General features: G+C 40.1%; 1 protein-coding gene across 2 annotated transcripts; it reads left to right on the forward strand.

Annotated features, from left to right (window-relative positions):
* The first annotated feature begins 773 nt into the window (after positions 1-773).
* nck1b (NCK adaptor protein 1b) lies at positions 774-22134 on the forward strand. Of its 2 annotated transcripts, XM_015009779.2 has the most exons (4): positions 774-826; positions 2775-3015; positions 15280-16037; positions 17617-22134. In XM_015009779.2, exons 2-4 carry the CDS (start codon positions 2790-2792, stop codon positions 17815-17817), a joined length of 1185 nt encoding a protein of 394 aa, XP_014865265.1. In that variant the 5' UTR covers positions 774-826; positions 2775-2789; the 3' UTR covers positions 17818-22134. The 2 variants fall into 2 exon arrangements, with proteins under 2 accessions (XP_014865265.1, XP_014865266.1); XM_015009780.2 differs by lacking the exons at positions 774-826; positions 2775-3015 and adding an exon at positions 4750-6945.
* Positions 22135-22695: the final 561 nt, after the last annotated feature.

Genomic DNA, 22695 nt, shown 5'->3' on the forward strand with positions numbered 1-22695 from the left:
CTTCAGTCAGGGCCTTGCTCCCCACCATAGCTGACCCAAGGATCTGCAATGTTAAACTAAGCGTAGCTTATCTCTGCTTGTGGCTGTTCGGGTCATAAGACTGGTTGTTGTGAATGTGCGCATTGTTCAACGTGAACAAACTTTCACAGTGGTTCTCAGTCCTCCAAAATCATAAATTTAGATGTGTTGAGGGAAGCTAAGGAGCACTGTGGATAACAGAGCCCTGTGTATTTAATAACTTAGCTCACACTGGCATTGCGTTTTGCATATGTGGACCTATCTAGGCCAGATCTAAATTTAAAACAATTTTCTTCATCGTCGCGGCTCAGAAAGAGATTCCAGTTGCACCATTACAGTAATCTTTACCATCCTGTTGGTGTAAGTTGACGGCAGGCAAAGAAAGGCAATTTTTTCGTGTGTGTCAGCTCGTCAAAGGAAATCGTCCCCTGTGTAATTCTGAAGACTCTCTGACAGCTCTTGGCTTTAAAGACTGAGGATCATAGCAATTTGTCTGTTATTTCAATAATACAATTGGTGGAGGGAAATTCTGCTCGACAAGACTAAACTGTCGAAATGGGTGCTGGAATTTCTGCCCAGTTGTTGTGGTATATTTGGATAACCCAGGTTCACACCTTCTTGGCATAGGTTTGCTGCGTGCTATTATGTCATCTGAAGCCTGCTTGTATAAGAGTGTAGCACATAATTATGTATTTCAAACAAAAGAGTTTGAGGAGTTAATTTGTAACTTCCTTGTATCGTTTCTTTTTCTTGTTCTAGGTCAGCAGAAGTATCAGAACGGCTTGTTCTCAGCTTTGATGCAGAACAGGTATGGCTGTCCCGCGTCAGTCTCCAAACGTACTCCTTTTCATTTGTCGTAACACTTATCAGCTATGGATATTTTGGTCGAGATTGAAAATCTCGGACACAGATCAGAGAAGTTTAACCACCGTATCCTAAACAGTTTGGAAAAGTCTGGAAATTGATTTCAGTATTTTCCAGGTGTGCTGAAGTGTGAAACAGCAAAGGCTTTTCCAGACTCTTTTTCCTATCATTCTTGTCTAAATGTTGCCTTTTTTTCCCTCTTTTTGTTCATCTTTTCTCTATTTTGTCCTCCTTTCCTCTCTCCCTGTCTTAGTTCCTTTCTTGTTTCCTACCTCTTTAGTTCCTTGTGTCCTTTTTCTCCTTTTCTTCATTCTTGATGTCCTATTTCTTCTTTCATTGGTCCTTCTTTTTATCTTCTTTCTTATTCCTCCCTTTCCTCCCGTTCTTTCCTATCTTCTGTCATTCTAACTCCCTTTTTTCTTCTTTGTTACCAAGTTTCCTTTCCTTCCATTTTTTCTTGACTGCAACAGACTGCAACAGTCTGTAATATATGTATGAAAAATACATAGGAATTAGTTCTAGGTCAATTCTCTGAAGTCAGTGCCATGCAAAAAAGTTAAACACTAGATCTCACAGTGTCATGTCATAATGATGATGATGAGGATTGTCAACTACTTATTTACCAATTATGATCAGTATCCTGCCGTCTCCTTCGTTTTTCTTAAAGTTTAGAGCAGCAGAGCTGTTGCCCTGTCTGTAGTTTTCCATTAAGTTTGCTTCCTCAGCTCCAACAGAGGGTTGACTTGGTTAAGAAAGTCATCTATAGTGTTAATAATGTTTAGGTTTTAAGGTGCATAGCTTCCTTTCCAAAGAAATATTTGCTGCAGATGTTTTAATAGTTAGTGCAAGCCTTATGTTAGCATATTTACTCTGTTTTCTGCTGTATTAGCTTGGTTCCTAAAATATTACATTGCAGTTTCAGCTTGTCATTTCCATACAAAACTTCAGAAATTTTTTTTTTCTGTCCTAGAAATATAATACTGTACTTTGAATGTCTTCATTTTTAGTGACTGGAGTTTCAGCTGCTCTCAGCGTGGCTCTCTGAGATCAGCTGAGGATATCAGAACACAGCAGAACAGATCACATGATAGACTCGAAGCTGCAGTGTTTCAGCATTCAGATCATTAAGGGTACAAACAGATTGATTGGGAAAATCCAGATCTGTCTGATCAGCCACATTATGTTCACTGTATAAAATGCAGTTTTGGCAGCCAATCTCATAACATACTGATTTTTTACAATTTTTTTTAAAGTGGCCTCCCAAAATGCAACTTCACGGTAGAGTTACAATGACATGGCGATAAGATGGATGAATGTTGTGGTAATGACATGACTTTCCAAAAGTAATAATAAAATATCAGTTAGTGACATTATGCTTTCAGTTCTTTGGAAACATGGATAATCTTAATCACTTTACCACCACTTTACTTTCTAAAACATTTCTGTGCTGCATTAAACAACAACCGTCTCAAAAATGTTGCTTGCATAAAGAGCATGAATGTAAAGTTCTTGGATAGCTAATATTAGTCCAAGCAGTGTTTTGCAGTTTTGATATTTCATACAGGGGATTTTCAAACATTAACAGATTTCTTAGTTATTCTGCAATCCTTCTGTGTAGCCAGCTGGATCTGCAACTGAAACCAAAAACATGTAGGAGTTCATTTAGTTTGCAATAAGGCTGCATAATGTATCAATGATTTTTGCCATTGCAAAGTCAGTGTGTGCAAGATCAATACTGCAAAGAGCTGTTTGGAAATAACTGTTTTTCGGTTTTCCTACCTGGACTATACCTCTCCGGGCTCTATCTTTGATGTGAATCTAAACACTTAAAGTTTAAAGGCAAACTATGACGACCATGCTTTTTTTTTCTTAACGGTTTTGTGACGTGTCAGTCTCCCTAGGTCAAGATGACTGAAGAGGTGATTGTCATCGCCAAGTTCGACTACATGGCCCAGCAGGACCAGGAGCTGGACATCAAGAAGAACGAGCGCCTCTGGCTGCTGGACGACTCCAAGTCCTGGTGGAGGGTCCGGAACGCCACCAACAAAACTGGCTTCGTCCCGTCCAACTACGTGGAGAGGAAAAACAGCGCTAGAAAAGCTTCGATTGTCAAGAACCTCAAAGACACACTCGGTAAGAGAATTTCCTTTTTGTTCCTTTGCTTTCGCTTCCGTTTATTTCTACAGTAGGTTGGCTCTCAGTAATCCTGAGAAAGCATGCTGGTTTGAATTCCCTACAAGCTTATTTATTTTTTCGACTAGCTCATAATATTTCAGCTAAGCTGCATAGATAATACTTTTGCAAATATTTACATATCTTCAGCATCTTGGTGGGGTTCCTCTCTCGCACGTAGATTTTCTTTTAATTATTAACTGAAGCAGCGCTGCTTCTATCTAGGCCAACTTTCATATTGTTTTGGACCACAACTGTGGCATATATAACCTGTTGCACGTTTTTCACCACAGTGAGGGTGTTTGTTCAGAGGGCAGACATATTATTCTCAGGTTATTGTTTGCACGCACCTAAGAATTGGACTTCCGCTTTTGATCGTCTTGCCTAACATTAAAGGCTTTAAGTGCAACTTTGAAGCATTTACTCAGGTAAGGGAGTTATAGATATTTTTATCTTTCCGGCTTTGTAACAAGTAAAAATCAGTGTTGGTTTTCTTGCACAGCTTTTTCTCAGAATACATACTTCGTAGACCTTCTATCCTGGCTGTTTTGTTTCCTTTAGCAAAATAGTTAAATTTGTAGCTATTGCAAACCATGTAAGACCAGTATGGGCATAAATTTCAGTCATAAATATTTTGTACTTGTAAATCAAACTGCATAGTTGTGAGTTGAGTTTTATAACCTTGTAAAAAAATAAAATGGCTCAGAATTTCTGCTTTGTGCATGTGTAGATGTCATTATTCTTTACCAACACAAATCTTAATTTTGGATCCACAGAGATGAAATTGTCTATTTGGTTTACAAGGTGACAATTTATGTACAGCTACATCCTGATTTACAAGCACAGCATTTGTATAGCATGGATTAAAAAAAAAATGTTACCTGCACATTTATTGAAACATAAATTCTCAGCCATTTTATTTTGCAAAGTTCCAAAACTAAACTCGCAAGTGTGCAGTTTGATTTTTAAAAGTAGAGAATATTTATAAGCTGAAGCTAAGCATGAATGAGAAAGTTATAGTCTGTCTTAACTGAGTTCTTCTTCTCTGCTATTTATTTTGAATCAGTGTCAGTCCTGGCATTAGATCTGCCAAGTATCATTATTTCTCATGTATTATTGTAGAATTTAATTTGGGTGGTTGGTGATTCTTTACACACTACCAACTCTGCAGCGGAGCTTTATCTGTCTTTTAATAATTAACTATTAAAACAAGACATTTTTTTTAAACTTGTAAGCTAACAACAAAGTTGCCTACAAGTCCGTTACTCGTTGATGTGGCGTGAAGATGATGTGCTCCGAAGAAGCTATTGCCAGTCTATGCTAACGGTCATACTGTAGCTCCAAATTAGTTTTTTTTTACATGAACAAATGATGAAAATATTAAAAAAAGGAAAATAAAAGTGCGGTTTTGGGTGCTCCTCGTCATGTGTCATAATTTCACAATTATCACACATTCACCAGTGTTTGCAAAACACTTATCTGTTGGACTGCAGCTTCCCGTTTTCTCTTGTGTTTGTGTCTGAGTGTGTGCACAGCAGTTGTGGGTAGTGTGTGATAATATTTTTTGAAAAGTGTGGGTGAAAGAGGAATTGAATTGTTTTAAAATAATTCAGCTCAGTGACTTGAGCAAAGATTTTCTACGACTGTTGTAGGTCAAGTCTGTTCCGCATGCGTTACTCAGAGGTATCTAGATTTATATGACGTGATTTTTTTTTTTGCCTCTGGTTTTGTGTGTGTGTGTGAGTAGGAGGTTATGTTGCCATAAACAAAAGCCCATGGCCTCTTAACAACATCCCAGCTGTCACCATATTCGATCTTTCCATTTTTAAGAACAGCTGCCTGGCTGGCACAAACACAAGTCATGTCTAACTTAACCGTACACTCGAAATTAAACACAAACTTGCAGCAATCTTGTTAAAATGGTAACATAATCCTAAAAGGGGCTTTTGTTTTGTTTTCTAAAAAGTTTTCTCACCCCCGTACAACCATAAACGTGAATGTATTTCATTGAGATTGTATCTAATGGAGCAACACATTATTATCCCATTAGTTCATAAGTCTGAATGTACGTTCATCTCTGAGTCACTGTTTTGTACAGCCATTTTCCACCACAATTACAGATGCCTGTCTGTTGTGGTAATCCTCTACCTGCTTTGCACATCTTAGAGACTGAAAGTTTTGCCCCTTCTTCTTTGCAAAGTATCTCAAACCCTGATAAACTGTCAACAGCAACATTCATTTTTGCTGTCATTTTATTAACCCCAGACTATTGGAGTGAACGACTAAGGCCCCATTTACATTTACATGACAACGCAAATTGTTGTTGAGAAAATCGCAAAGGTTTGACAAGTGGCTCCAGAATGAAACTTTATATTGATGCAACGCAGATCGTGTCCGTGTAAACGCAAGCACAAAACACTTGGCAGTCATGTTATCCTGCGGTTGTCCACTCGGGCTCAATTTGCTGCTGCACCGTTTCAGATTATTTGCAGTGTTAAAGCTAAACTTTACGCCAACAGCGAAGACGCACAGGTTACCTACTCCAGGTCATGCGTTCAACTCTGTACAATGAAAGGGGTTATGAAAACAGACCTCTGGCTCAGACCAGCCAGAAGTTGGTCTGAGAACGAAGGTTCAACGCCTCTTACCGGCCTGGCATACCCACTACATAGTTTGTGTTTTCATCTGCATGCAGAGTATTTTCACTTTGCTGTTGTGCAATTGCAGTTTTTGCAGATGCGTAACTGAAAACGTTTTTGGAAGCTTTGTCATGTAAAACAGGCCTAACAGTTACCTTGTAAACAAATACAAGGTAACTCTCTGCAGCTCCTCCAGAGTTCCCATGTGCCTTCTGGGTGCTTCTTTGATCAATGCTCGCCTTTCCCAACCTCTTAGTTTTGATGGGTAGCAGTCCCTTGGAAGGTTTACAGATGCGATTGGTGGTTGTACATTATTTTATGTCGGGGTATCAAACTTTAAAAAGATGCCTAAAATGCACTCCACATTTTCAGATATTTGGTTGTATCTTTTTTTTTCTCTCCACTTCAAATAATAAACTACTTTGTAGGTCACACAACATCATCCTAAATAGTTACACTACAGTTTTTTTTGTAATACAGAAAGAAAATGTAAAAAGAAAAACACCAGGCATTGTGTAATCTCTGATTAAATATGCCTCTTTCCTAATCTGTGCTGTGGGCGGTTGGGTCACACGTGGGCGAGTAAGAGGAGCAACTCCGGGCTCACACTCTGATATGTTGTGTGGGTGGAAAAGTTGATCTTTTTGTTGCTGGGCGTGAAGTTGTGTCATCGCGTAAGAGGGCATGATGTGTCTGGAGACGGCTCTCTTACTGTTTGGGAGTGTTTCTGGGTTTAACGGCTTCTGTTCCCCTGGTTTGTTGTAAACTTATGAGTGTTTCTCAACAGCTGTTGTCATGTGAGACTTCACTGAGTCACTCTGCTGCTTCCCCAGAGATTCCTCTTTTTTTTTTTCCCCTTTTTTTTAATTTATCAAAATCCTTTTCATTTAAATCTGCTGTATATATGTTTAGAAAATCAGCTTCTTACTTTTTATGCAGCATGGAGCTCTTGTGCTCTGTCTCTCAGCTTCACCCCCACCCTCTCCTTACTCCCCATTCTCTCCTACTTCTTGAGGCCTCTTGCAGTCTGCCTTCTAGAGCTGAACTGGAGGCCTTTCTAACCTGTGCCCTCATTGGCTAACCCCTGATCACATGGCCTGCAAGTGGGCTGCCCTTCTCTGCAGTCCGCCCAGCTCTCAGGGTGTTCACATGGAATAACTCCACAGCTGCAGTGGGAAGAGAACAGGGACTGCGAAGGAGACTGAGAGCGAGCCCAAAATGGACATGGCTAACCTATTCAAACATTTCTTTCGTGAGTTTTAAACTTTTCTCACCCTTAGTTGCTCCATAAAGTTGTTTTGACTTGTTTTGTTTCCAGTTATCTGATTTGTATTTATTTATCCCTCTGAACTTCTCGGAGCAGTTTGGTTTCTTTGAACGACTCAGGAAAAAGATGTCGGGTCTTTTTTTTTTTTTTGCTGTTTGTTTTTAAACTTAAAATATCAGATTTTTTTTTGCTTTGTCTGAATGTCTGTTTCAAGCTAACCAAATGAAAGTGTCGGGATCAGAGCGGGCAGCAACAGATTTTAGTGTGAAGCCATTTGGTCTGACAAAGAGAGGCTGTCCCAGTGTGTGTGAGCGGCTGCAGACACTGGGTGGATATGCTTTTGAAAAGCCTGCTGCTGAGCCCAAGCCTGTAATTGCCCCGGCAATCCTTCTTTCTTTGAATTCACGCAGGCACAAAACTCACACACAGGCCGGGATCTTGCTTCATTGTTTTCTTCCAGCGTTTACCTCATTGAGGTGGGCTACATCTTAGTGGATTACACTGTCATTCTCTCCACACGGTTCAGGAGTATCTCACGACATCGCAGATGGCTGTTTTCTTTTATGTTTCCCTCAGGGCGAGCTCCCTGGTTCTGGGAGGGTCCCCCTGCCGCCGATCATGAGCTACAGTTGAAGGGTTCTCATGTAAGAACACTGTAGTCATTGTGCAAAGAGGAGGAAGGGGGTCCTTGATGATTGATGGGACTCGGGTTCCCATCTTATGCACCTCTCATGGTTATCAGAGGAATGTCAATGGTTTACAGCCACACTGACACACTTTTTTTTAATGTATATATATATTTTTAACAAGGCCGTAATCTCACCTTGATATATCCTGGCTCTGTCTGCAGGAATCTCATTGACTGCTCTGCTTGTTCTCTAGCGGGAGGTGAAGAAGATAGAGATGAGCTAACAGACATTTTGCTTGTGTAAACTCTGTAAGCTGCTGCTTTCTCTCTCTCTCTCTCCCTCCTTCTGTTTCTCTCTGGCTCCCCTCCCTCCTTTTTCCTGTTTCTCAGCCTCCCCAGCAAGCGGAAACTCTAATTTGAGCCACATTTCTCTCTTAGCTCAGTGCGAGCCAAAGAGGAAGTGAGAAGTCAGAGGGAAGTTGAATCATATCGTTTGGGATTGTCTGTTGGATGGCTCGCTCCAAAATCCCCGCTTATTTTCTCCACATTGCTCACTCCTGTTTCCTGACTTAAGAGACCAAAGAAAGGAAAAAAAATAAAAACTTCTTGTCATAGCTAGGCCAAGATTAGTGTGAGTAGTCCAAGTCATTCATCCCTGAGATGTTTTTGTTCTGCTGTAAAGCTGTACCACCACACATTGCTTTTCCTGTTTTCTGTTTACATCAGAGAAAGTGAGTAGTGGTCTTCACAAAGCCAAAACAGTAAGAATACTAGAGATTGCCGACTTTCTGATTGGCCATAATGTAATAGTCATATATGACATCTGAAATACGTGTTTTTATTAGGACAGTCGTCCTGTTGCTGTTTGTCTTGTTTCCTGTGTGTTGAATTTGGTTACAGTCACTGCAGGAATTTACACATAGTAACTCATTTGAGTATTAGTTCAAATCCTGAGCACATCTTACTGCGTTTAAATGTTAATATATTTTTTTTGCTTAAATGACACCACAGCTGGATTTGCTTAAAATGCACTAATAAACATTGGAGAAACAAAGATCAGTTTTGAATGTTAAATATTTTTCTAGCCCTTAAGCTGTAAACAGAGCAATCTTCGTTCAACAGGATTTTATTTTTGCTATACACTGAAGGATGATGAAGACATTTTCAGATGTCTTCATCATCCAGTAGATTACCAATAGATTCCTGTGAATCTATTGGTAACGTCACAGAAAGATGTTCCGTTAAGAGCTTGTTGGGAAATTGAGTTCACCATTGCAGGAGGTGGACAAGTTAGTCAGAGATATGCATATCTTAGAAACATGGACTTTCAACTAAACAAAACACTAACAGACTGTTAATAACCGCTAACAATAGCTTTCATACTGAGTCATTTTCAAATGACTAAAGGCAGTTAAAACAGGTGGTTTGCATATGACCAACATTACATAATAATTTAATATCTGAAAAGTTTAAATCTTTTCTACTACAGGCAGTGGAATTATTATGGATAATAACGTGACTGAATTGAACCAAGCCCTTAAAGTGTCTTACTACTGTTATCTGGTTTGGGTAGCGCTGCTAGCATTATTAAAATAGCAGCTTGTGTGTGTGAAGATTTGCATCCTTTCTTTAACTTTTAAGAACTCAAAGTGTCCTTTCTAAGTCCAGCTTGTTACACAGAGTACATACGAATAAAACAGAGGAACTTAGTTGTGCAAAATAAACTTAATCTAACCCACTTATTGAAGGGTGTAGAGATAGATTAACTTCTTCAAATGTAATCTCATTATTAAAGCTGTCTGTGCATTAAAAGTGTCTCTCTTTAAGTGTAAAAGTTATATTTGGTTCTCTCACTTACACAAATGTTTATTCATTAACATACCACCGATTTTATGCTCTTAACTGTTTATTATAAAGGAATCCACAGAATCCTAAACATTTATTAGTGAGTCCATGCATGCATGTATATCGACAATAACGCCAATAATGTTGTTTGGCAAGTTGAATTAACTTTCTATCCAAAGTCAATCCGTACACTTTGGGTAAAGGTTTGAGAGATTGAGTTGCTTGGGTACACTGTTAGTAAAGACATCTTGACTGTAGAAGATGGGAGAAATGTGGGTTAGTTACTGTCACAAGATTTATTATAATGGATACAAATGGATGTTTTGCTGAAATTGAGCAGCCCTGCTTTATTCATGTCTTTCTGATTAGCTGAAAGATAATGGGATGAAAACAGACTTAAAAAAATTATGTCTCCGCCCTTTAATTTGCACTCATGATTCCAGCGCTGTTGTAACGATGAAGGTGAGCGTGGATTACCATCAGGTGGAGTATGGGAAGTCGTTTCCTAACTGGTTGATTTGATTCAACCTGACAGATCGCAACCTCAAACGCACCGTAGCTTCTGACAGCAGCTTTGCTCGGCGGCACCTCTCCTTGAACTCTGCCCCATCACAGAGATCGGTGGCTGCCTGCATTTGTAGTTGAAAGTTGCAAGAGCTCTGCACGCTTCCTGTGTATCCGTCAGCCATGTTGGCAGACCCGATTGAAGCCACAGCCTCTAAAAGGCAGCCCCGACCGCAAATACGCCGACTCACTCGTGTGCGCGCTGTCCCCCCTCCTTTTGATTGACTCACGCAGCTTCTGGCTCAACATGCTGTCATTACACTTAATGCGTACGTCTCTGAGCAAACCATATGGCTGAGGACTGCTGTTTTCCACTACATGTCCGAAGACATATTGTTGTCATGAACTTGCAAAGCTCCTACTGAGTGTCTGCAATCAGACGACAGACTTTGCTGCACAGTAATTTTAAGCAACTTGACTGGAATTGCGAAGTAGGATGTGACGGCAACTTGCCGCAGAAGAGGCAGCAGGCCGGTTTGCTCTGACCTGACTGGTTGGAAAAAGCGTCCATGTCAAAGCAAAGGGATGTTAAAGGCCTGTCAGACAGGCTGACGCGGGGTGTTGTCGTCCACAGAGGAAGAGCCCTGGAATGGAGGGAAGCCAGGAGGTCGAAAGGGCCCTTGCAGACAATGGACAGCCAACTAGCGTAGGCAGGCCAGAGTTTGGACAGAAAAAAAGAAAGAAAAAAAAAATCCTCATTCCTGTATGTCACCGGTAGCTGGACAGACTTCCCGGCACTTTCTTCTCTTTGTGCTGTTGCGATTCATCTGTAAACAAACTTGTTTTTTTTTCTCTTTTTTCTTTCTTTCTTTTTTTTTGATTTTATTTTGGAGGAACCCAACATGTGCGTGTTGTGCTCTTCGTCATTGTTTGCAGTGATTTACAGCCATCTGATTCTGTGTAATTTCCTTCCCCCACATCCCTCTCTCAGGAAGCGCGCAAAAAAACATAAAAACAAACAAAAAAAAGAGGCATGTGATGTCGTACGAGAGAAGTTTCCAGTGCACCGTGTTTTTAATTTCTCTCATAAGGTTTTCCCAGCTTGCAGCAGAGCCGCAACAAGGTTTGTGGCTTTCAGGGGAAGCTGAACGTCCCACGCCGTATGTGTTCACAAAGTTCAAGTGGTTGACTTTGCTTAGGATTACTGTCAGGTGTCGAAAATGAGGCAAAATCGGGAGAGGGGATATTTTTAGATCTCCGAGCGGTGTCTGCTTCCTCTTTCAAATAACACTTTCCAGTCATCACAAATACATATTTTAAATAACCCAGTGACATAAAATATTTGTATATGTTTTGTGTGACATACAGAGAAAGAACTGCGACATGTCACCAAGTAGGAAAAGAAATTAAAATATTTGCAACATTTTATGACAGTAAATTTTTCCCTTGAGCTGGAAATTGGGAAATTTAATTTGGCATCTCCAGCTATAGGATACAGTGTCATGACCTTTGAACTTTTCTATTTTCTGTGACTTTTTATGGGCTGGCTCTTTATCACAGTAATCACAATAAAATTTAAAGCAGAAATAACAAGCGTTGTATTACAGTTCTAATAATATTGTAAATACCAATAAGATAATATTTTGATTTGGATACATCTAAAGCAAAAGAAAAAATACACAATGAATGCCCAAATTTGGTTGAAATTTTCAAGTATTTATTGAATTATACCATGCCATCTGCAGGTAGGTGCTTAGCAAGTGTAGTTTAAAAAAAAAGTTGACTCATTGAGTGATGGATTAAAGATTTTTCTTTACAAATAGTGGAATTTGTCCTTCTAGCAAGTGTTAAGTGTGATAGCCTCCTTTCATCCAGCTGACCGGCAGCGTGCATCAGCAGCACCGTTAACTGTACTTTCATATACCTAGAGGAAACATTTGGCTCCCCTACACTGGGAACAGTATAGAAGGATAAATGAAAGCAGAACTTTTTAAATCCTCAGTATGCCTCGGTACGGGTGATTCCTACCACCGTCTTCACTCTGTTTATTAGGATAAGATGTAATAGACAACTAAATACTAATATGTAAATATGAATTTGAGAACTATTAAACATTATTTTTTTATTTTTTTTACATATAATCTGAAACATGTTGTGCGTTTATTCATCCCTGTTTAACTCTAAAACACTTAAATAAGATTGAGTGCAACCAAGCACATTTTGAAGACACCTTATCACAGTAAATACAGTCTGTTTGTAGTTGTAACAATGCTTCTCTTGACCAGTAGGTCAGATACTGAAACCCACCCCCTTTCTTTAACTGCGTCAAAACCATAATTGGGTTCTGGAGGGTTTCAGTGTAGAGCGGTCCCACGGCGGCTATTAGTCCTGAACTCAGCCGTCTGGGGTTCCACTCCCAACTTTCTGGAGTTTTGCTGCATATCTCCAGCTTTTCCCTTTCTCTCTCTGCCCAATTCCTGCCATAATGTGAATTGTGGCGACAAGCACCTCAAAATGTAAAATGAAAAGAACCTCCTCTATTGAGAGTTTACAAGCACATCCACCTTCATGGTATCAAGGATTGACTATGAAGTGGTTTTGTTTACTAAAAGTCTGATAATGGTAACATGGTAAAAAATCATGCAGGTCCTTCATTTTCTGTTTAATTAGGAATCAGTAACACTTTTCTATTTTACAATCCTAAGTAAAAATACGTTTTGCTTTCTTGGAGATCAGAACCCAAAGAAAGGCAGAAATCTGTAATGGTTGGACCCTGATTTTTGCTGTGCTTTAGTTGGATTTTGCTAGGATTTTCTGTGATGGACCTACAAAAAGTGTGGATAATTGTGAAGTGCAAGATAAATAATATGTAGTTCTTGGAATGTCCCACAAATAATCAGAAACTTGTGGTGCGCAATTGTTTCAGCCCCCTTTTTTTTATTCTTATTTGTCTAAACAAAATCCAGTTCCAAAAACAAATTCCCTTCAGTCTGTGGTTTTGGAAGGCTCTGCAAGATTCCTTCCTGCATTACTTCTGTGACATTACTGTTGCATATTTCCAGCCATTTGTACACAAATGTCCAAAACTCAACTGAACACACAAGCCTGGCTGATTATCAAGGAAAGCACTAGCTAGTATCTGTTAGCGCCACCTGAGCTCAGTGCATCTGTGGCCTTCTCTGGAGAAGCGTTTCCATTTCGTGCGTTTGATGTGAAAAGATATTATCTCTGCTAACCTGTAAAGGAAGCTCTCCCACGCAGCCGACAAGTGAATTATTCTGCGTAACTCCAGAACACCATGATAGATGAAGCTTTAGGAGAAGCATTGCTCTCAGTAGCAGCCCTGTATCTGTTAGCTGTGCAGGCAAATCCAAACTCCCCATTACTTACCTGGCTGCAGATTGAGCATCTATGCAAATGCTGTGGCTCTTCTTTTTTAATGCAAAGCATTCAGGGAACCAAAGCAGACAAAAGCAGTAAATGGACACCAGTGAGAAGGCCAGCGATAAGCCCTTCCTTAGATAAAATATAAACGTTGTTATCTCTCTGCTCTCATTTGGAGGTTAAAGATGTCTCTATCAGTAGTTGATGGCCTCCAACCTTCATTTGGGCTAAATTAGGTCACTTCCAACCATAAAGGTTCCAACTGCAGTATCTCTGTTTAAATTGCGCGTGTCAGGAATTTATCTGATAATGTTCCTTTTTGTGACGGAAGCTTCCGATCTGTCCTCCGATATCTCTTTTTGTCTTGTTTGAGTTGGTACAAAGATGCCTAACTGGCATGTGTGCAGCACGTAACCTCCGCCTCTAGACATCAGCTCTTAACACCCTGTCTGCACTCTGTACTTATGCACAGTGGTGGGACTAATAACAGGCTCTACCTGGAAGCAATTTAACGTTGGACTCTGAGCCCTACTGTGAAATTTGTCTGCTCCCCTTGAGTCAGAGGCACCTTTCAGTAACAATCCATCTGCGGTAAAGGACACTCGCGTTTCCCCAGCGGCTGGGATAACAGACGACGCACGCCGTCCTCCCAGCGCAGTCCCGGAGACTCCACCCTGCTCCACCGTGTAATTTCACCCAGCTGTCTTTTGATTATGCAAGCAATAGCCTTGCAAACGTAATCAGAAATGAGCCTAAATCTGTCACCGTCTGTGATATCAGCGTCTGGTTGGGCTGAGCTGGAGTTGTTTAAAACGTTATAAAATGGTCACGGCTCTTCAACAATGAAACTACAGTAACGCCATAGAGTTGGAGAGAAGTAGAAGAGTTTGAAATCAGGATGCAGCGCCGGCCAAGGTGATTATTGCAATGTGATTAGCAGCAATGAGGCTGTAGCTGGGTGAACTGTTCTGTTCCAGGGAGTTCAGGCCGACCGGAGTGGGGGTGAGGTGTCTGATTTTAGTATTAGGTGACAGTACACAAAGAAAACAGTTTCTACAGGATTTGTAGGCCCATGTCAAAACAAGTTTTCGTCCCATTCAGTTTTTATTCCACCATACCAGCATAGTTTTTTGTTGTTTCCTCAGCACCTAGACCTAATCCTCAAGAATGTATTTAGATTTAGAGCGTGGGGGGTTTGGGCTCTGATGTGAAAAGGAAAGGATATTTAGAAAGCCTGTAATGCTAATTAGTGCTTCATTTTCTTTTTGTTTTCCTTTTCATTTCTTGTTGAGACTTGTCCCACACCATTAGAAAGTTAGTGGGGTGGGAGTGGGAAAAACTATTTTGATACACAGGTGTGGGCAAATTTATTGAGACCTCTGCAAAAAAAAAAAAAGTCAGTAGCCTCAATGTTTTTTTTTTATGCAGTAGAATAATCTCACTCTGATTATTCTACTGCATTCATATATTTAATATGATTTCAAGTTTTTCAATCAAGGGGGAAGGGGGAAACAATTAACAAAATTACTGTTGCCACAAGTGGGGATACCCCTGCTGTGTACATGACATGTGGCTATTGCATATAAACGTTAGATGTCAATTAATGTTAAGCAGGGCATAACAATGCCAAAAGCCAATATATCTTTTATCCCCTGTTTTTTTTTTAATCTGTTCTGACATTAAAATAATTACTGTACTTTACTGTTGCCAGTTGTATTTGGTTTGATTTCTGAAGAGGATCCCAAGACCCCAAATTTGTTTAATTTTCTGAGATTGTTGACTTGAATGAAGAAACCACTATATCTGTAAATTCAGGCTAAACTGTAAAAATATAAATTCATTTTATTTCTTTGAAATGGGTATAGGTGAGTAAGTATTTACCACCGTTATAAGGGGCCACCACCATCTGCATTTGTAGATCTCACTGCTAATCATCTTTTTGTTCTTTTTACTCCTAGGAATTGGGAAGGTAAAGAGCAGGAAGGGAGGGATGAGAGACACCGCTTCCAACGCCGACACGGATATGAGCACCGATAACGGCGAGAGGCTGTACGACCTCAACGTGCCCGCTTTGGTCAAGTTCAGTTACTCTGCGGAGCGCGAGGACGAGCTCTCTTTGGTGAAGGGCACGCGGGTGGTGGTGATGGAGAAGTGCAGCGACGGCTGGTGGCGCGGCAGCTACAACGGACGGTCTGGCTGGTTCCCATCCAACTATGTGACGGAGGATGTGGATGGGACGGCGGGGGTAGGGGGCATGGGCGGCCTGGGCGATCCGGCTGCCGGATCGCTGACTGAGAAGCTGGTTGACGTGGTAAGAAGCAGCACGAACGGGAACAGAGTGTTGCACACGGTTCAGGCGCTTTACCCCTTCAGCACTGGCAACGACGAGGAACTGAACTTTGAGCGGGGCGAGGTGATGGAGGTCATAGAGAAACCAGAGAACGACCCAGAGTGGTGGAAGTGCCGCAAAGCAGACGGACAGTTGGGCCTGGTGCCTAAGAACTACGTTACTGTTCTTGACTCCAGCTCCCATAAATCCACAGCAGGGCCAGCCGGGCCTCCAACGCCTGACTGTGACTACATCTCGCCCTCAGGCAGCGGGCGCTTTGCCGGGAAGGAGTGGTACTACGGAAAAGTGACGCGCCACCAGGCAGAGGTGGCGCTAAATCAAAGAGGCACGGAGGGAGACTTCCTCATCCGAGATAGCGAGTCATCGGTCAGTCACGAAGATCTGTTCATTCAAGGAGTTGTTCAGAATTTCTGAAATTATGTTCTGTTAAAAGTTTATAAGCAGCTACTATCTTACCTCTAGTTGATACAGCAGAGAGGATTAATTATTGAGCACACCAACATCAGTACCAATCCAAGTAATCCAAGCCTACAAAGAAATCAACTCCAATTAGTCAGTAAATTCAGGTGTGTGTTAATATTAGAGGATGATGCAAGATTTCTTGTTACCAATGAAACCCACAAGAGACATGTTAGAAGAATAAAAGCCCAGCCCTCTCCCAAGACGATGTCAAAAAATCTCACGAATAAGGTTGCCAGCAGTGTGAAAAGAATAATTTGATTTTCAGATCACTTACAGAGAGCTTCAAAAAAGCCCTGAATTTTCGTGAAAACCACAGTTCCTTTTAGAAATGTCTACTGCACAAGACTCCACTGTTGAAGTAAAAAGATTTTCAATGTCTTTGAAGTTGGTTTAAGACTACGACAAGTCAGTTCGCTACAGGGAGAGTTTACTGCGATCAGATGGTTGAAAACATGGTATTGGGCCGTCTTTGATGATTCAGTTGTGGCAGATTTCACGTCAGTGTCGGAAGGAAGAATGGAGAACAGTGCCAGAGGCATTCTTGATAAGAATCTAAACAAGAAATGAGGGTGGATTTTTCAGCAAGACAATGTATACAAAAATAAATCTACGTTATTTACCCACTTAGTTAGCTGACTTGGGTCCTACTTATAGTTTCTGTCAACATCTTTTTCCCAGAACTGTTTAAGGGCACCTGAAAAATACATGTGAACACTTTAGGTGTCTTGAAGGTGTTGTTACCCTAAAAGTTTTTGATAGATTCTATTCTTTTTTTTTTTCTGCTGTAAAGTTCTTGCTATCTTTGTCTAGTATAAATGCAAGTAAATTGTACCCAGAAGACTACAGCTAAGGGCTAGTCTCTGCAGAGCCAAGACTGAAGCAGATTTTCAGCATTTTAAGACTCTGATCATCATGATTTATAAGAACAATATTTCATGTGTTATTTGTACAGATTACAACTAGCATTAACTGGTAAAAAAAATATTTGAAAGTAAACCTATTACAGCAGTTCAAGTTAACAAAATTCTAGTTATATATACGTATTTTTTGTTTTTCAAACCATGTTAACTTTGACTATGAACGTTTTCTAATGCTCAGTTCTCAGTTTGCGTTTCACACAGGAATATTACCGGGTTTGCACGATCTCCTTTCTCCGTCTTTTGTGTAAATAATCATCAGTATTAATAACCGTCCAATGAATGCGTAGCAATGGCTTAAATATACTCATTGCTACGCATTAACATAAACCCTCTGACATTTTTAAGATTAGAGGTACTTTACGGTTTAAGTCCGCTTTGGTTTTGGGGCCCTTCCAATGCAGCCATTAGCCTCAGCCTCCGGAACCAGCCAGTCTGAATACGTATCATCTGCTGCTAAACTTTTAACAGACCTTCTCTTTAAAAATTCTGGATTTTTCCTTTTCCTTCTAATCGTTCCTGTTGTCCGTGGTCGCTAATCTGAGTTTTTCCTTCTACTTTTTCAGCCAAATGACTTCTCCATCTCCCTAAAGGCGCAGAGCAAGAACAAGCATTTCAAAGTGCAGCTGAAGGAGAACCTTTACTGCATCGGACAGCGCAAATTCAACTCTATGGAAGAGCTTGTCGAACACTACAAAAAGGCTCCCATCTTCACCAGTGAGCAGGGAGACAAACTGTACCTGATCAAAGCCCTGGCCGCATCCTGATCCGATCCTCACACACACATACACACACACACACACACACACACACACGCATACATGCACGTGTGCAAGCACACACACATGCACAGAGATTAATGGCTTCCATATATAAAACAGATCCTTACACCAGAACACACACTAACATTTCTGCTCCAAGCCTGAAGACTTAGCACATCATCAGGACTTAAATGGCCACTTTGTGAGCATTCCAAGAGGAGATATGGAAAAAGCATGGGAGAGACTTTGAGAGAGGGCTGAAGAAAAGACTTTACAGACCCCGAGAGATGACTACAGGCCTCTTGGTCGCATTTTAAATTATCCACGTTAGGTCATAGGCAACGGCATGTATTTCACCCTTGGTATCTATTAGGGTTTCATTTAGATTTCTTTATGTTGATAATATATAATCTTTTTTTTTTTTTTAACAATTTCCTTTAAAGATGTGATTTTTTTTTTTTTTAAACTACACGACTGAGATATTTTTAGATGACGACTTACTCAGAGCCATGCCTACAAGTCTTACACGTTGACTCACTTTAATGTTTGTCTTAAAGCTTTTTTTTTTTTTTTTTTTTTTTTTGTTTCTTTCTTTCTTTGTGGTTGTGGACACATTAATCCGCGACGTCAGCTAATCATTGATAAAAAATAATCAAGTGACCAAACTATATTTATTTAGATTTGTTAGGATCCGTGTTGTTGAGATTGAAATGTTACAATGCATCTGCTTTTTTTTTTTTTCGTTTTTGTTGTTTTCCTCCATTTCTTGTGCAAAGTAGGCTTTTTTTTGTTGTTTTTTTTGTACAGTAGAACTGCTTGTGCCACATTTTTGCTGTATCCACATCATGTGAATGTTACAAAGAGGAGGGAAATTACTCTGCGAATCCCATGATGCAAATAAGTAGAATAGTGTCAAACCAAACTCCCTTTTATCTTTTGTTAAGAATCCCAGCTGGTAGAAATGGACTTTTTTTTTTTTTTAACTAATACCAACTTTTGCGGATCTGTCATTTCTGATTTCGATTGATTTCTCTCCCGTGCCCCCAAAAGGATTATAAAACATGAGAACAAATGTGTTTCAGGTTTGGAATCCAACAGCTTATGAAGGAATTACAAGATTATCCACATTAATGGACCAAAGTCCATGCCCCTAGCTGTTATCTGATTCCCCCTTTTCTAAATTAGAAAATGGCATCAAAATACATTTTACTGCAATCTGTAGAATTAAAATGGTGGGAGCTACTAGTCTTGTTGAAAAATCTATCTTTTTATCCTGGATCTGCTGAAAGCAAAAAAAAAGGCAGATTTTGATCTCCAGCTGGTTGATTGGTTCATCTCTGCAAACATATTTGTCTTGTTTTTTTTAATGACACATGCTGCTTTTTGATGGGTTTAGGTAGAAAGTTTATAGCTTAAGTGTGCTTAATGACAGTGGGAGGAGAAATCATATTTTTCACAAATTAAAGCTGACCAAATTGGTCTACCCTGATCTCCGGTCGATTGGTTAGTGCGCCTCTAGGTTTTGGGAGTATTTTTGTCTAAAGCTCACCGTTGGAGTCATGGAGTCCTTTTCTTTTTGTTTTGTTTGTTTTTTTTTTGTCATCAGGAAAAGAAAATGTATAAATCTAGTTCTCTGGAACAGAGAGGGGAAGTGGAGGACTGGCTCAGGCAGCCAACAGGGTGATCTCACCGCTCCTAAATTAGTGATTGCTAAAGGGAATAGAGGGTCACCGGGAGGTCAAGTGTGCGTACTTGCAAAGCATGGATGTCATACGAAAAAAAAACAAAAAACGACCTATTCCTTGCGGAGGCAGAAAAGATCCAAGTTTCTAATGTACAGCGAAGGTTTAGAGTGAGTGTTTTTTTGGGGGGTTTTTTTTCACTGAAAGGGGACTAGGTAGAGTCTGAATGTGGAAGGTTAGCAATCAAAGCTGCAGCAGACGGAGTGCTGGCAGGGAGCAGCTCCAGCAGGGGGATGATGATGATGATGATCATCATCATCATCACAAAGCCTGCGATGATGAGTTCTCCAGCTGCAGCTGGTTGGACCCGGGCACAAAAGGAGAAGAGGATGAGGGAAGGAAAAATAGACTAAGGAATTGGAGAGCATGTTCCACTGTAACAGCCACGCCCAGTCCATCATCTACCATGCAGCTGATTGGGTGTAAGGTTTTTGATAGAAGGATCTGAGGTGATTGGCAGAAGTAGAGATGGACCAATCAGAATGATCGATCTTCTACCTATCAATATCAATTTTTCCCCCCAATTGTTTTCTTTCAGAACCTTGTTACAGGAAGATTTAAACATCTACGTCGTTATTTGATGTGTAGTGGTGATGTCGCACAGTGTGTGAGAGTCTTAGTTTTTCCAAAACAAACACAAAGGAATTAAAGTACACTTTGAAATCCAGCATCTTATGTTGGCTTTTAGCAGAGCTGGCGTTGATGAAACGCCAGCTTCCGTGCGTAGTTTCTGGAGAATGTAGCTCTGTACCTTATCTCACAGAAAAGTCAAACATTTCATCATCCAGCATTTTCAAAACTGATTTTAAAAAGCTTAGAATAACAAAACAGGAAATCTGCTACACTGTTTAACCCTCCTGTTATCTGCTGAAAGTCTCGCTTTCTCCCGCAGCCCAAATAAACCACTGACATGTCATCAAATGCAATTGTTTACTTTAAAATAACTTCTCAGATCTCTGACACTGAAAATGGCTTGCTATGAGTCTTCTTTGCTCAGTAGTTGCGTCCACGTTGAGGACTGTTGTCGGTGTGAACTGGAGGTACTGAGGTGCAGTGCGTTCACAGGTTCATTCAGATTAATGTGTTTAAAGTGCTAATTTTACAGTTTCTTGAACAGTTTGTCTTAATATGGAGCATGCATAAAACAAAACAGGATTATTAAGCTTTTGGAGATAACTGTTGATTTATAATTAAACTTGGCAATTAATTAGCATTCCCATTTGCAGCTATGTGGATTTCAGTAACCACACTGGTTTTGAAGTTGAAGAATTACGCCCCCCACCCTCCCCTCTCAATTCCAGGGTTTTGAAAATACCCAATCTGCAGCTATCTGCTGGATTCATTTGTTGCAAGAAAAAAACTTTTCTGCTCATGCCGGTACTTCCTCCCCAGCCCCCAGTTTCTGCAGCATCTGTGATGCCACAAAGCATTAAAGTGAATCCGCCAACACATTCTGCCCCACTTTAAAGGCTTTGGGAGAATTTAACGTGCCTTCACAGCTTTCCGGCAACCAAAGCTTTAGCTCCCCGATTTTGTATTTTGCATTTTTTTTTTTTTTTGTTCTTCCCACTTTTTCTCTTTAGAACCCGTACTTCCCTCTTCACTTATCACTGCTATCTGCTTAAAGCTTTGCATGTGCATCAGCGGAGCGATTAGCAGATGCGTCGGGACGGCCGGACACATCCTCATAGGAAAAGAGCATTTCCTCCTTTAGCGCTCACCAAATGTCATGGACTTAACCCCTCCCTCTCTTTTCTTGGTCATGCATAATATGCCCTTTTTCAGTTGGTGTGTTCCATTTCAAGTGACCTTACCATAGCTGACTTCATCAAGTATTAGATGAACAGTGAATGCCTACACGTAAGTGATAAACACATGTGCGGATGTTGAGTGATAAACATAACTCCAGGTGTGATGTAATCATGACCTAAATCTGTATGAGCACCTCAAGTAACTTGTGTTTCAAAACGTCAACAGCTTAAGTTATCATTTTTACATCTTTATCTACAACTAGTGTAAGATTTCACTTTGTTTTTTTGTTTTGTTTGCAGATTAGCCACATGAATATGAACAAACTCAATATTTAAATATTTAGCTTGATATTAAAACAGAACTACAGTATCTCGCTGCTTAGATATTGTAACTGGGATCTTTTTTTTTTTCTTCCATTTTACAATAAGAAGGAGGCTGCATGAGCAGAGCCTTGTAGCTGTATAAAAAAAAATAAATCTGCTTTAAAGAGACATTAAAAGTCAGTTGTGACGGATATTATCAAGACTGCTCGTCAAACTATTCGTCCTGATGGGGGAGTAAACTACCCTGCGGTCTGAACTCGCTAAATTAACCTGAGATATTGTTAAACTTTCACACAGATGTCTTGATAATATTAAAAACAAGTGGCCCGTGTTTGATTTTGGTGCTTTCGTGCTGCTTACATTTCTGTGGTGATATTTGTCTCACAGCTTTTTTTTTTGTTTTGTTTCTTTTTTTGTTTTTTTTCTTTTATTTCTGTAAGTGAGAGTGAAGAAACAGATTCATGCTGTGGAATGATTAAAAAAAAGGCAGTGCTGTGAAAAAAAAATGTAATGTTATGCTCTTAATACTGTTTTTATGGAGGGGAGACTGTCTTCAGGTGTAATAATTTAGAAGATTTAGAGTGTTGAAGATGTAATAAAAAGCAAAAAAAAAAAGTTTTGTGCTTGTCTTTTAATACGTTATATTTTTATGTTGATATAAAAAGGAGCACATGTGCTCTGAATATATTAGATGATCAATAAAGTTAACCCTTTTCTGTTATTCAGCTCAATGCAGATTCACCACACGGTTCAGTTATTTATTGCTGATTATCTCTCGCAGGTAATTTAAATCCAAATTTCTGCCCGTCAGATTTAGACTAATGACTCGTTTTTTTTTAACACAAGTGTGTCAGCCTACTGGGAAAAAAGTTTGGGCCATGCAGAAGTAGTCCTTTGGATGGGATTTGCTCAACAGTCCTGTCAATATTGTGGTTATTCATGTTGCCTGTGGAAAACTTTGGAGTTTTTCCCTTTCACTTGACTTTCCTTCAGCATGCTTAGATACAGCACTCTTAAGCACACAGACTCTTCAGCATCTTGGTGAGATTTCCTACTAATGGAGGGAC

This window comes from Poecilia mexicana, unplaced genomic scaffold (genome assembly GCF_051168715.1).
Source record: "Poecilia mexicana isolate PSO_F unplaced genomic scaffold, ASM5116871v1 scaffold_20, whole genome shotgun sequence".
In the NCBI taxonomy this organism is placed as follows: domain Eukaryota; kingdom Metazoa; phylum Chordata; class Actinopteri; order Cyprinodontiformes; family Poeciliidae; genus Poecilia; species Poecilia mexicana.

What these genes read in the sequence shown, in the direction of transcription:
- nck1b (XM_015009779.2), top strand. Translation starts at nt 2,790, where the DNA reads ATGACTGAAGAGGTGATTGTCATCGCCAAGTTCGACTACATGGCCCAG. An exon ending in GAACCTCAAAGACACACTCG is followed by an intron (nt 3,016 to 15,279) that starts GTAAGAGAATTT and finishes TTTTACTCCTAG; the next exon opens with GAATTGGGAAGGTAAAGAGC. An exon ending in TCCGAGATAGCGAGTCATCG is followed by an intron (nt 16,038 to 17,616) that starts GTCAGTCACGAA and finishes CTACTTTTTCAG; the next exon opens with CCAAATGACTTCTCCATCTC.